The following is a 12417-nucleotide window of genomic DNA, read 5'->3' on the forward strand; positions in this document are numbered from 1 at the left end:
AGGTAGAGGTAGAGACACAGAAGAAGTACCTGTCACACCATCCAGCTAACACTGTGTGTGTGTGTGTGTGTGTGTGTGTGTGTGTGTGCAGGTAGTCGACCTGCTCAATGACCTGTACACCATGTTTGATGCCATCATAGCGACTCATGACGTCTACAAGGTAAGAACCAATCGCCTGACAGGACACCTGTGTGAAATCACAGGCAGCCTCTGTCTCTCTCCTCACCTGTCTGTCTCCTCACCTGCTTGTCTCTCCTCACCTTTCTCACGCCTCACCTGTCCATCTGAGTCTCCTCACCTGTCTGTCCGTCTCTCCTTACCTGTCTATCTGTCTGTCTGTCTTGTTCTCTGTTGATGTTTAAATATTTTAAAAGATGTGTGTGTGTGTTTGCAGGTAGAGACCATCGGCGACGCCTATATGGTGGCGTCAGGTGTCCCCAACAGAAATGGGACTCGACACGCGGCTGAAGTTGCCAACATGTCACTGGACATCCTTCACTCTATAGCAGCTTTTAAGATCAAACACATGCCGGAGATTAAAGTGAAGATACGCATCGGACTGCATTCAGGTACAACCCCCGTCTGAAAGTCATTCTAGTCATCATGGAAATGTCACCTGCAGTCACTGGCCGGTAACCTGCTACATGTAATCTGACAGATATCAGTAATCTGTGATCGCTAAACGCTGTCTGAACATCAGTCAGTCATTGACCAGACTGCCTGAAACAGACTCCTGTTGTTGTCACATTTTAACACCAGCTGTGAATGTGAGTGTGTCAGTGTGAGTGTGATAAGCAGTGAACAGTGGGAAGCTGGTGACGGTCCAAACCTGCACCAGTGATCAGTTAGTTTGTTGGGTTAGTTAACCCGAACTGCAACTTCTGTTAAAGCATCTGACTAAACCCGTCTGTCTCCCTACCTGTCTGTCTCTCTACGTGTCTGTGTCTCTACCCGTCTGTCTCCCTACCTGTCTGTCTCTCTACGTGTCTGTGTCTCTACCCGTCTGTCTCTCTACCTTTCTGTGTCTCTACCCGTCTGTCTCTCTACCTTTCTGTCTCTCTACCTTGCTGTGTCTCTACCTTTCTGTGTCTCTACCCGTCTGTCTCTCTACCCGTCTGTCTCTCTACCCGTCTGTCTCTCTACGTGTCTGTGTCTCTACCTTTCTGTGTCTCTACCTTTCTGTGTCTCTACCCGTCTGTCTCTCTACGTGTCTGTGTCTCTCTGTCTGTGTCTGTCTGTCTGTCTCTACCCGTCTCTCTACCCGTCTGTATCTCTACCCGTCTGTCTCTCTACCTGTCTGTGTCTCTACCTTTCTGTGTCTGTCTGTCTGTCTCTACCCGTCTCTCTACCCGTCTGTGTCTCTACCCGTCTGTCTCTCTACCTGTCTGTGTCTCTACCTTTCTGTGTCTCTACCTGTCTGTGTCTACCTGTCTGTGTCTCTACCTTTCTGTGTCTCTACCTGTCTGTGTCTACCTGTCTGTCTCTCTACCTGTCTGTCTCTCTACCCATCTGTGTCTCTACGTGTCTGTGTCTGTCTGTCTCTACCCGTCTGTCTCTCTACCCGTCTGCATCTACCTGTCTGTGTCTCTACCTGTCTGTGTCTCTACCTGTCTGTGTCTGTCTGTCTGTCTGTCTGTCTGTCCGTCCGACCTCCAGGTGCAGTAGTAGCGGGCGTGGTCGGCCTCACGATGCCCCGGTATTGTCTGTTTGGAGACACGGTCACCACGGCGTCACATATGGAAGCCAGCGGACTGCGTATGTAGAAAACAAGAAAAATATTGATTGATTAATTAACACTAATGTCAAAGATGAACAATGATGTCATTGATTAATACCAACAAAATCTGTATTAATAACAATAAACTGATCGGTTAATCCACAGATTCTGCAGGAAACAACAGGAAATCTGAATGAAATGTTCTGTGCTTTTGTTTAATGTTGTCTTTGCCAATATCTCATCATCAATAATGATCATATGTGTGTGGTTCAGCCTACAGGATCCACATCAGTCTGTGTACAGTGAAGGTCCTGACCAGTCTCAAACTGGGATACCGCATGGACACCAGAAAGGCACAGGTACACTCACCTGCTCACACGTTTGGCTTTTTTAGACTTTTCCTTTAATTCATTTCTGTGATGAAAACAGAAAGACTTTTCACACAAAACCAGATTATCAAATATACATATTTTGATAATCTGGTTTTGTGTGTGACACACAAATCCATTTATTTCCATCATGAGCAGAACTTGGTGACAGTGGTGAGAACAAACTGCTGCTAACAGGCAGAAACCTTCAGCAGAACCTATATATCACTTTAAAGAGCTTCCAGCTGCAGCCTAAAGTCAAAATCAGTGCTCAGCTTTATACAAACCAGCAACATCAACAGGCGACCATCAATAAGCTCACACCATGATGACGAAGTCCCCTGACCCGGTCTGGCTCAGTTATACAGCAGGTATGAGAGGGTTCATGAACTGTAGACTTGAACCAACGTTTGAGGAGACCCAACTATTAAATCTGCTCCTGTGTAACGAGTATAGTACAGTAGGATAGTAGTACAGTAGTGGGAAGACTGAACAGTGGCAACAGTGGGCAGAGGAAAAAACACTGTCACTAGATTACAATAAATATTGATAGATGGACAATGGTGTTGTGTTGTACACATCCAGAACTGATCAGAACCAGAACTATACTGAGTCAATGATGTTTAGTTGTGATTCGATGTTTGTGTTGCAGGTGAAGGGCGCAGTGGACACATACTGGCTGACCGGCAGAGATGGTTTCGATAAACCTCTTCCTGTTCCCCCAGACCTCACTGGAGGGTGAGAACACACACACACACACACACACACACACACACACACACACACAGAGGGTTTAGGGTTGGCAGCTGTTCAGTATTCCAGATCGTCTAACCTGTCTCTCTGTCTCTCTAACCTGTCTCTCTCTCTCAGGGCCAGTAATCATGGTATCAGTCTGGATGAGATTCCAATTGAAAGAAGACAAAAGTTTCTGGACAGACAAAAGATAAAGAAATGATGCCAACACACACGCACACACACACACACGCACACATGCACACACACACACACACCCCCCCACACACACACTCACTACCTCGAGGACTGGACTTTGCTTTAGAGGACATTTCATCAGCTTGTAATCAGTCAAAACTTGTTAAAATGTGATTGGAGTTCTGAAAGGAGTTCTGATGTGACCAATCAGCATGGACAGTACTCTACTTCCTGTTTGTAGTTGGAGGACATGCTAACCCCAGCTCTGATTTGTCCCTGACATCCCATCATCACATTTCTGTTTCTGTGCCTCACATGGTCTGTGATAGATTATACAGTGATACTGTCTGTATATGGCAACATTATCTGTGGACAGTTACAGTATGTATGTATGTATGTATGTATGTATGTATGTCTGTATGTATCATTAACTAAGTGAATGAAAATATATTCATTACTCACCTTGTTATCTAATCAAGCTGCACATGTACAGTGTGACATGACCTGCAGTGCAGTGCATGTTGGGAAAACTACTTGTTACAGAACAAAAGAATGTCTGAAAGAATGAAGTTAAATGTTATATGAGGCTCTTCCATCATATCCTCTCAATATTTTGTTGAGTGAAGTGATCAATTTCTGATAATCAATAATCAGTGTAACTTACATGATGGTGTTGATGATGATGATGATGATGATGATAAATAAAAGACTTAAATAAAAACATATTCCAGAAAACTCGCCATCATTTGTTTGATCAAATCTTCCATCGTCATACGCTCATCTCAGTCTTCAAGTGTGGATTTGACATGATGCACCTGAAGTCACCATACACCCACATAGCAAGCGGGTCTGGGCCAGATCCGGCATCAAGCCAGCACCTCTGGCCTACATCTGGCATGGCAAATAGTATGTTAGCCAGATGTGGGCCAGGTCTGGCAGTTATGGCACCGTTTATGATATGGCATGCCAAATGTGGGCCAATCGTGGTTAGCTGTTTGTGGCCCAGATCTGTAACAGACAGGTCTGGGCCAGATCTGGCATCAAGCTGGCACTTTTGGCCCATTTCTGACCTGGTAAATAGTATGTTAGCCAGATGTGGGCCAGGTCTGGCAATGATGGCACCGTTTATGTAATGGCATGCCAAATGTGGGCCAATTGTGGTTAGGTGTATCTGGCCCAGATCTGTAACAGACAGGTCTGGGCCAGATCTGGCATCAAGCCGGCACTTTTGGCCTATTTCTGACCTGGTAAATAGAATGTTAGCCAGATGTGGGCCAGGTCTGGCAATGATGGCACCGTTTATGTAATGGCATGCCAAATGTGGGCCATTTGTGGTTAGTTGTATGTGGCCCAGATATATACCCTGCTGAAAAAAGTCAGACAAACCATTAGGCATATTCTATTGGTTTCTAATGGTTCCTGGTGGTTTCTAATGGTTTCTAATGGCTACTTATGTTGTCCTAATGGTTTGGTTTGATTTTCTAAGGTTCTAATATCTCCTACACAAATCTACAGGACTTCAACGGTCCCTACTAACGTTTCCTACGGGAGTCTAATGGTTCCTACAGGACTCTTCTATAGGAGTCTTAATGGTTCCCACATAAGTCTTATTGGTTCCTACAGGCGTTTCTATACACTGAAACAAGTCAATCTAAGAATAAATAATTGCAACATAATTAATCCTGTGATAATAACAATACAAAACAAAGTTTGTCTCTAGACATGAATATATCAAGTTGTGAATTATTCTACATTTGTTCAAAACACAAGTCATTTTGATTGTTTTCCCTAACAAGCTGTATGTAAGCGGATCAACAAATCTTCTACACTTTGTATTTACTCCGACTGCCCTCCCCTCCCCCTGTGGTGCATTCTGGGTATTCGCGCCAAACGCCTGAGCAAAGACAGAAGGAGAAATTTGAAAAATGGGAGACTGAACTGTTAAGGTAAGAATTTAGTTAATGTTAGTTGGTTACTTACTACAATCTTTCAGGTTTTACATTGTTGTAGAAATAAGTAAAATAACTAGAGGCACTAGATGTAATTTGTAATTAACAATAGTGGCTTCAACAGACTTCTGTGTAACTTGAAACTAATGTTAGCAAGTTTTAAAATACTTGCTTCAAATGTAATTTGAACCTGACGTTTGCAAGTGACTATAATTTAAAGTAAGCATGGATGTGTTTTTTCTTTCACATTACGTTAATCAGACAGCGCTGGGTGCCGGTTTATGGCTGCGTGCAGAACCAGTTTGATAGAGTAAACTAACGTTAGTATGCATTTCTATCTATGGCACTGTGCAGAATCCCTCTCTATCGGCTAACACCGGGGGGTTAGCCGTTAGCCAGGGGTGTTCGCGACACACGGCGCCCCTCGGTAACTGCTAACTCCTCACTAACGGCTAACCGTTAATGGCTAACACCGTTAGCGAGGCAGTAGCCGTTAGCGTGGGGCGCCTGGTGCCGCGAACACCCCTCGCTAACGGCTAACACCCCGGTGTACGGGGCCACCCCTCGCTAACGGTGTTAGCTGTTAATGAGGGGTTAGCCGTTAGCTAACACCGTTAGCGAGGAGTGTTAGCTGTAAGTCGGCCGTGTGTGTTTGGGTTTGTGTGGCCGGTTTTTGGTCGCAGCGGTGGCTGCTAACTAGCAGGTAACTTAGCCTACATCTAGGTTGTTAAGTTAGGTCTGCTTGTTAGCCACGAAACGCAGCAGAGGGCAGAGCGAGCCACGCTGCAGGTGATACACCGCGCCGAGTTCTCAAATAGAGAGCCCACTGTACAGGGGGCAGAGTGAGATGCGTGCTGCATAGACGATCTCTTTAGTGGTCAGTTACTATGTCATTGTGTGCTTATCAGATGATTTATCGTGTCAAGCACACTGGTGAAGGTATGCAAAAACAATTGTTGTGGGTAAAGTGGACACATGTTAGATTATTTCAGTTTATGGACCAGACAAAAAGTAATTTTTGGGGGCAGAGATTCTGGTCTTTCACTGAAAAAAAAATGTCGTGACAGCCCAGTCTGAAATGTAGCAAAAGTAAGCCTGATGAGGCTGTCAGAATAAAATGCATGACTCTGTTCTGTTTTTGTTGCTCTGTGTCTCTGTTATTCTTTTTTTCTGTATCTCACTTCTGACCTCTTTTGCAGATCAAGGATGAATTATGGAGGATCACACTAAAGCCACTACAATTCACATTACTGGGGAAGTTGGACCAATACACGCCCAGGCTGTTGAGCCTCTAAGCTGTTGGGAAGAAACTTGATGAGACCCGTGACATGGTAAATGAGGCATGTACTTACTGCAGTTAAATAGTTAGTTATATATTAGCATTCTGATGTTTGTACTTAGCATGATCTCCTTTTTTTTTTATAGCACAACAGCATTGAGTCCAGAAGAGAGGCTGTGATCAGAGGCCTCATTCTCTATCTTGGTGAAAAACAGAGGAGCTAATCAAGGCCTACAAGGTAAAGAAAACTGTTTCAAAGCCCAGCCTGTTTGAGATGAGGTTGTGCAATCCAGAATAGCTGATGGCTCAGTGGTATTTTAATTCTTTTTTTCTTTTTTTTTAAAGAGTGCCTATGTAGAAATGGATGGAATGTTATGATTTTAGCATCTTATTATTAATGATTTAGTAAAAGTTGGAAAATCATCAAATGTGGATGTTATCCTGCACGGAGAGCAGGCTGCTGCTAGCACTGCTAACGGTAGCCACACAGCATGTCAGCGGTCAGAGAAGATGACACATTTCATTAACATAGTTCAGTTCATTAATGTGTGCCACTAAGTGCCAACTATATCAGCATTTGGTTGTTGAACAGTGGGATCAATGGTATCTATCAAACAGCTCCTCATTTAAATAAAAACGGAGTTCAGTTGTGTTCAGTGATGATGGAGAAGCTGCTGCTGCCGAGCTAAATGCCATCCCAATATCTGACAATGCATTGAACATAGCGTATAGCAACAGCAAAAATATTAACAGTAATGATAGCAATAATAATTATTTGGGGGGGTGCAGCTGTTATTTTCTTCTCTGAGGGGGGGATGTTGTAGAAATTTGTTTGGCAAGATCTGCAAGCAGGCTGATGTGAATGTGTGTGTGATGTGGGTACTGAATGTGGTTATGCATTGCTCCGGTCGAGCACTTATACCGGTATGCCAGTTTACTCTGACACAGGCTACATCCTTATTTTCATTTTCTATGTCGAGATACTGCCGGACTCGCTGCCACCTTTTACACTAGATTACACTATTTCTGGTGACGACAAGCGATGTTTGAAACATTTACATGACCAGTCGTTTAATCAGGAACATCCCTAGTGCTTTATATGTGTATTCTAGCAACTTAAATTGCATTCGTCATCACAAAATTTAAATAAAGTAAAAAAAACTGTTAAATAGTTTCATGAATTTCTTTTCCATTCAATGCGGGGGGGGGGGGGGCTAGTCATCAGATGTGTCACTTGTGAACTGTATTGTGATATTCATTAATTTGTGTGTTTGTATGTGTGTGTCTGACTTCTGATGCCACAGACCAAGAAATCGAGACCAGGATTACAAAATGGTTGCAGAAAGCACCTGATGGGAACAGCGGAGGAAGTGAGTAAATGAGAATGATGGACAGTGAGAGAAGCTCTCATGCGTAATGCATTTTAGACTTTTGATCTGAACTCTCTTCACCTTTTGTAAGGTGCTACTGCTGGTGGAACACATGGAGACGTGATGTTCCTATGCATGGTTTGAAAGTCTATGCCAAGTTGTTTTGTCTAAAATGTTCAGTGTTGGTTTTTAAACTGAAGATATGGCAGTGAATGTTAAATTCGTAATAATGTTCTGTAGACTCTTGACATGTTGTGTTTGCTGACAGATATGTTGTAAGTATATGTTAAGGTATTATGCAACATTCCGCTGCATTGTATGTTTTTGAACAGTCTATGCCAGTGATGGGTCAGGACCCAAGTGGGTCGTACATGTGAATGGAAAAATCTCAGAGTTTTATTTTGAAGTCTATAATTTCTGATACTGTGCTTTTATTATGAAGGATGTGTGTTTACCATGAATGCAGCATGGCTGCAGTCATATACTGCCAACTATACAACTTTTCAGTGTTAAAATGTTGCCGCTTTTTGAATTGTGAAAAAAGTACTGAATGTTCCGATGCATATTGCACTTATCTGATAACACTTTGCATTGATTATTCAATATTGGAAATGTATTTTGGCAATTAGCTGTGAAAATAAAGTCATTTGTATAATTGTACCTCTGTTGTTTTTTAATCCGGGCCAGATGCAGCATGGTTTAGACTGACGTCTGGCCCAGCTCTGGTCCACATGGGGCACTTGCACTTGGCTGACATACAGCAAAGAATGACGCCCCCCCAGTGGCCCAGATCTGGACCAACTGAGGCACTTGCATTCGGGTGACATACTGCAAAGAATGACGGCCCCCCAGTGGCCCAGATCTGGTTAGCCAGAGCTGGCTTACACATGGGCCAGCTCTGGACCAACTGAGGCACTTGCATTCGGGTGACATACCGCAAAGAATGACGGCCCCCCAGTGGCCCAGATCTGGTTTGCCAGAGCTGGCTTACACATGGGCCACTTCTGGACCAACTGTGTGTGTTAGCAGTTGGCCAAGAGCTAGGTGTGTGTAGATTTAATGTTTAGTTCCCACTGTGTGGTTCTGTGGCAATGGCAACAGGGATGCCTACTGTTCTTGCCTGTACCCAACACTTCTCAGCGCAAAATGGAATGGTGCAGTCTTTGCATACATGAAATGGTGTACTTGAGTGTCTAAAAAAACATGTTAAATTCAGGATGTGCATTGTCTCAGTCCAACACATGTACATGGTTTTGTTTTTGTTTGTTGCTTTAGGGCCTGCAAACCAGGCTGTCAGGCCTTTGGAAGGCAGGATAGACAATCAATGACTCAACAGTGTAGGAGGATCTCTGCTGGTTGAAGCTGGTAAGTATCCCCTGACTGCCGCCCTGGTGGTCGGGGCAGGTGAGTACATTTAGGGAATTTTTTGTTACTTCTTGTCTTTCTTTTTGTTATTTTCTTTGTGTTGTGGTGAGACAATGCCAGGTAATACAGGTAAGTATATATGCACAGGTTGTTGTCAAGGAAAGATTTTATTGCAGTTGAATGGGCAAAATGATCATCACAAACAGACTTCTATGTATCAGGCTCTTTTTGAGGCCTGAAAATCCCTAAGTTCTTTGCTTTTCTATGTGGCAACATCTCCTGTCGTCCGTCCTGGTCCCCCATCCATGGCACATCGGTCTGATCACCTGTGAAGTGGAGCTTTCTGGAAATGGGTTATTGTTAGTGCTCCTGGGGTGCCAATGGGTGGATTCCTGTTGCTTTTTGGATCTGTGGTTAATAGGAAGGAATGTTAATTTGGTCTGGTGTGTTGGCTTTTTTAGCCTCACCTCTGCCTCCCGCAGCTCACCGCGGGTGCGCGAGATGGCCGGGGAGGTCTGGCGTCTGGGCTCAACAGAAATGCTTTTAGTGGTGGGGTCAGAGGAGGTGTTGTTTACCAAGAGGTTAGCATTGCTGTGCTTATTATACCTCTGTCTCATCATTTTATCCCCAGCCACCTGCTGTAGTGTCTGTGAGCCCAGTGATGGCCCCGGTTTGGGTTTCAAGACATTCCCCGGACCAGTCGCACACCCTGCGGAGGCAAGACGGATGTTAGTGGCTGTAGAGGTAGGGTAGCCACCGTCTGAGGTGGACGAATTTGGTAGGGTTGGTTGGTGTTTTGAGTTTGGCTGGACAAAGGCCCGCTCTAGTAATGATGGTGAAAGTGGCGGCGGACTAGTAGTCTGTTTACGGACTGTCCGTTTTGGATTCTGTCTGTCACGGGGAGAAGGGGGAGAAAAAGAGGGATGACCAGGTTGAGTAGGAGCTGCATCTGGGAGGGAGAGGTGAGATTCATCCCCGGAAGCAGGAGGAGCCGCATGTTGAGCTGCAATTGCAGTTAAAGGCTGCTGTCTATCTGCTAGGGGCACTTTCGGAGGGATGTCACCCACCAGGGACTCTGAGGGAGTGGTAGGCTCGGAGTCAGATTGATAATATTTTTCCGAGCCGCACTGGAGTAAAGCTTCGGCCTCCCCCACAGCAGTGTGATGGAGTCTGCCTTTAAAGCGCTTTTTCGCCCAGTTCACTGCTATGGGGAAGGCCACACTATCATACGCTAAACTAGACAAAGACATGGTGGTGTCTAGATAGTGTCCCTCTAAGATTTTGAGGTTATTAGCCATCCAGGTTTGTGTGTTGGCAGCTAGGGCCTGTCTGACTGCTTCTGTGGGTGATGAGGGTTTAATAAATGCTGTCAGTTTCGCTACCTGTTTAGCCATGCCTTTGGGTGGCATGTGGCTAGCTATGGCTGCATCAATGATGTTGTTATGGTGAATTGCTTGAATTAGCTTGAAATAGCTCTTCGCTAACTTTCTAGTTTGCTGACTGGGGGGGTGGTGAAGGAGAAAAGGTTTGTGGTGAGTATCTGCACTGGCTTCAACCCCCGCTGAGAGGCTGAACTGGGCCGCCTTGGACCTGCAATTAAAATACACAGACATTAGTGAGGCCTACCTGTGGCCGAAGCCTGAGGGCTCTGCAGGCCGCAATCCTAGGCCGCAGCTGGTGTTGCTGTGGTCTGCCGTGTGGATCCTGGACCTGGATAGGTGGAGATGGAGTGCTTCTGGTGTGCAGGTTAGTGGTTGCTGTGGTCTACACGTCAAGAGCACTAGTCCATCTTTTCACTGTTAGTGATATCCAAACAAAAATGTTCTCAGGCTCCAGTGGTGGTGGCTAGGGTTAGGGTTAGGGGGGTTAGGGTTAGGGGGTTAGGGTTAGGGGGTTAGGGTTAGGAGAGCGGGACTGAGCCTGCTCCCAAAAGGGAACAGGAGGTGCACGGTCCTTCCCTCGGATGCACTCATCACCCCGGTCCCACCTGCTGATGTTTGGGTAGGGCTGGAGAGGCCGCCGGCCTTTCCTGCCATGGCGGACCACCGTCCACCCTCCCTGCTGACTTCCCATCCCTTGTGGGTAAGTGTTGTTTTCTTTTTTTCACGGTGTATTTATTTAATAATGTATTTTTTATCTAGGTTTGTATTTATTTATTATGAAATTAAAGTTTATATGAAGTATAATGAATTGTTTTTTAAGGAAGAAAATAATGTGTGCTTTTGGGCAACGTTTCGACCCCTGAGTGGGTCTTCCTCAGGCCAAGCACACAAAAAAATGACTGCTAGTTTGAATTCTCACAGAGCTTCTTCTCTTTTGCAGGTCAGATTCAGGAATGAGCTCCTGCTCTTCAGTGACTCCTTTTATACTCCTGGCTCCTCCCCCTCTCCCCGGTACGGATGTCTCCACTCCACAGGTACGTAGGACTTGTTGTTTAAGGTAAATTGTAAATAATCAATATGTTTAAAAGGTAAGTATTTATTTTGGTTTTTAAATTTTAAAGGGGGTATGTATTAATTGTTGTTTTAAATTGTTTTTAAAGGTAAGTGGTACTAATGATCTACGGTAGGAATGTATTGTGGTTTTTAAAGTTTAAAGGGCCAATATGAAATGTTTTTTGTAACAGTTTTTAAGGAAATGGAATTATTTATTTATATCTCGTGCTTTTAAGGTGTATTATTTATTGTTTTGACTTGTTTTTGAGGTATGTAGTCTACTGTCCGTATGAATTAGTCAACCATGCAGGTGAGTATGTATAGCTTTTTAAATTTTAAATGATGAGTATGAATTGTTATTTATTGGTGTATTTTAAAGTTTAAAGGGTCAATAGGAATGATTTGTTTGTGATTGTTTTTCAAGGTAAGTATGAATTTTTGTATATAGTTGTCTTTTTAAAGTTTTTAAAGGGTCAATATGAATTGTTTGTGCTTGTTTTTGAGTGACTACGGTACCTATAGATTGGACTTCAGCTAAACAGGTGAGTATAATTTGGTTTTTAAATTTTAAAGGGTGAGTATGGATTGTTGTTTATTGGTGTTTTTAAACTTTAAAGCGTAGATGGAATCCGTTATTTGTGCTTATTTTAGCTTACGTGGCTACAATGTATCTGCAGGTGAGTATGAAATTCTTTTTAAATGACTATTGTTAAGGTAAATGAACTTAATTATATGTTATATATGTTAATTTATAAATGCCAATCATTAGGGTTTTGTTTAATTAGGGTTTTAGGATTGGGGATATTGTTTTAGAGGGTTTTTAAACCAAGTATCAATTAACATTATGAAATTATGAGGTTGGGTTTAGGCCAGGGGAGAGAGTGGTTGGGTTTAGGCCAGGGGAGAGAGTGGTTGGGGTCTGGGTTACAGGTCATGGTCAGGCTTAGAATTTATAACGTCTGCTTATGCGACGTAGGGGGATACGTTTAAAGTAGGGCTGTCTT

At 43.8% G+C, this 12417-nt stretch overlaps 1 protein-coding gene and 1 long non-coding RNA gene across 5 annotated transcripts in view; both read left to right on the plus strand.

The window, feature by feature from the left end:
- Window positions 1-3705, plus strand: part of LOC115577563 (retinal guanylyl cyclase 1-like) — a 30872-nt gene extending 27167 nt beyond the window's left edge. For all 3 annotated transcript variants that reach the window (XM_030410445.1, XM_030410446.1, XM_030410444.1), the window contains 6 exons: window positions 92-160; window positions 395-569; window positions 1657-1755; window positions 1991-2076; window positions 2738-2823; window positions 2956-3705. In XM_030410445.1, the coding sequence (XP_030266305.1) occupies window positions 92-160; window positions 395-569; window positions 1657-1755; window positions 1991-2076; window positions 2738-2823; window positions 2956-3040 (600 nt within the window). In that variant the 3' untranslated portion in view covers window positions 3041-3705. The remainder of the gene's footprint in view (window positions 1-91; window positions 161-394; window positions 570-1656; window positions 1756-1990; window positions 2077-2737; window positions 2824-2955) is intronic.
- Window positions 3706-5538: 1833 nt separating this feature from the next.
- On the plus strand, window positions 5539-8305 carry LOC115577568 (uncharacterized). 2 transcript variants are annotated; one of them, XR_003983205.1, is made up of 4 exons: window positions 5539-5667; window positions 6164-6295; window positions 6390-6481; window positions 7548-8305. It is a non-coding gene; the product is annotated as an uncharacterized LOC115577568 (long non-coding RNA). The 2 variants fall into 2 exon arrangements; XR_003983204.1 differs by lacking the exon at window positions 5539-5667 and adding an exon at window positions 5737-5903.
- The last annotated feature ends 4112 nt before the right edge of the window (window positions 8306-12417 follow it).

This window comes from Sparus aurata, unplaced genomic scaffold (assembly GCF_900880675.1).
Source record: "Sparus aurata unplaced genomic scaffold, fSpaAur1.1, whole genome shotgun sequence".
NCBI classification, from domain to species: domain Eukaryota; kingdom Metazoa; phylum Chordata; class Actinopteri; order Spariformes; family Sparidae; genus Sparus; species Sparus aurata.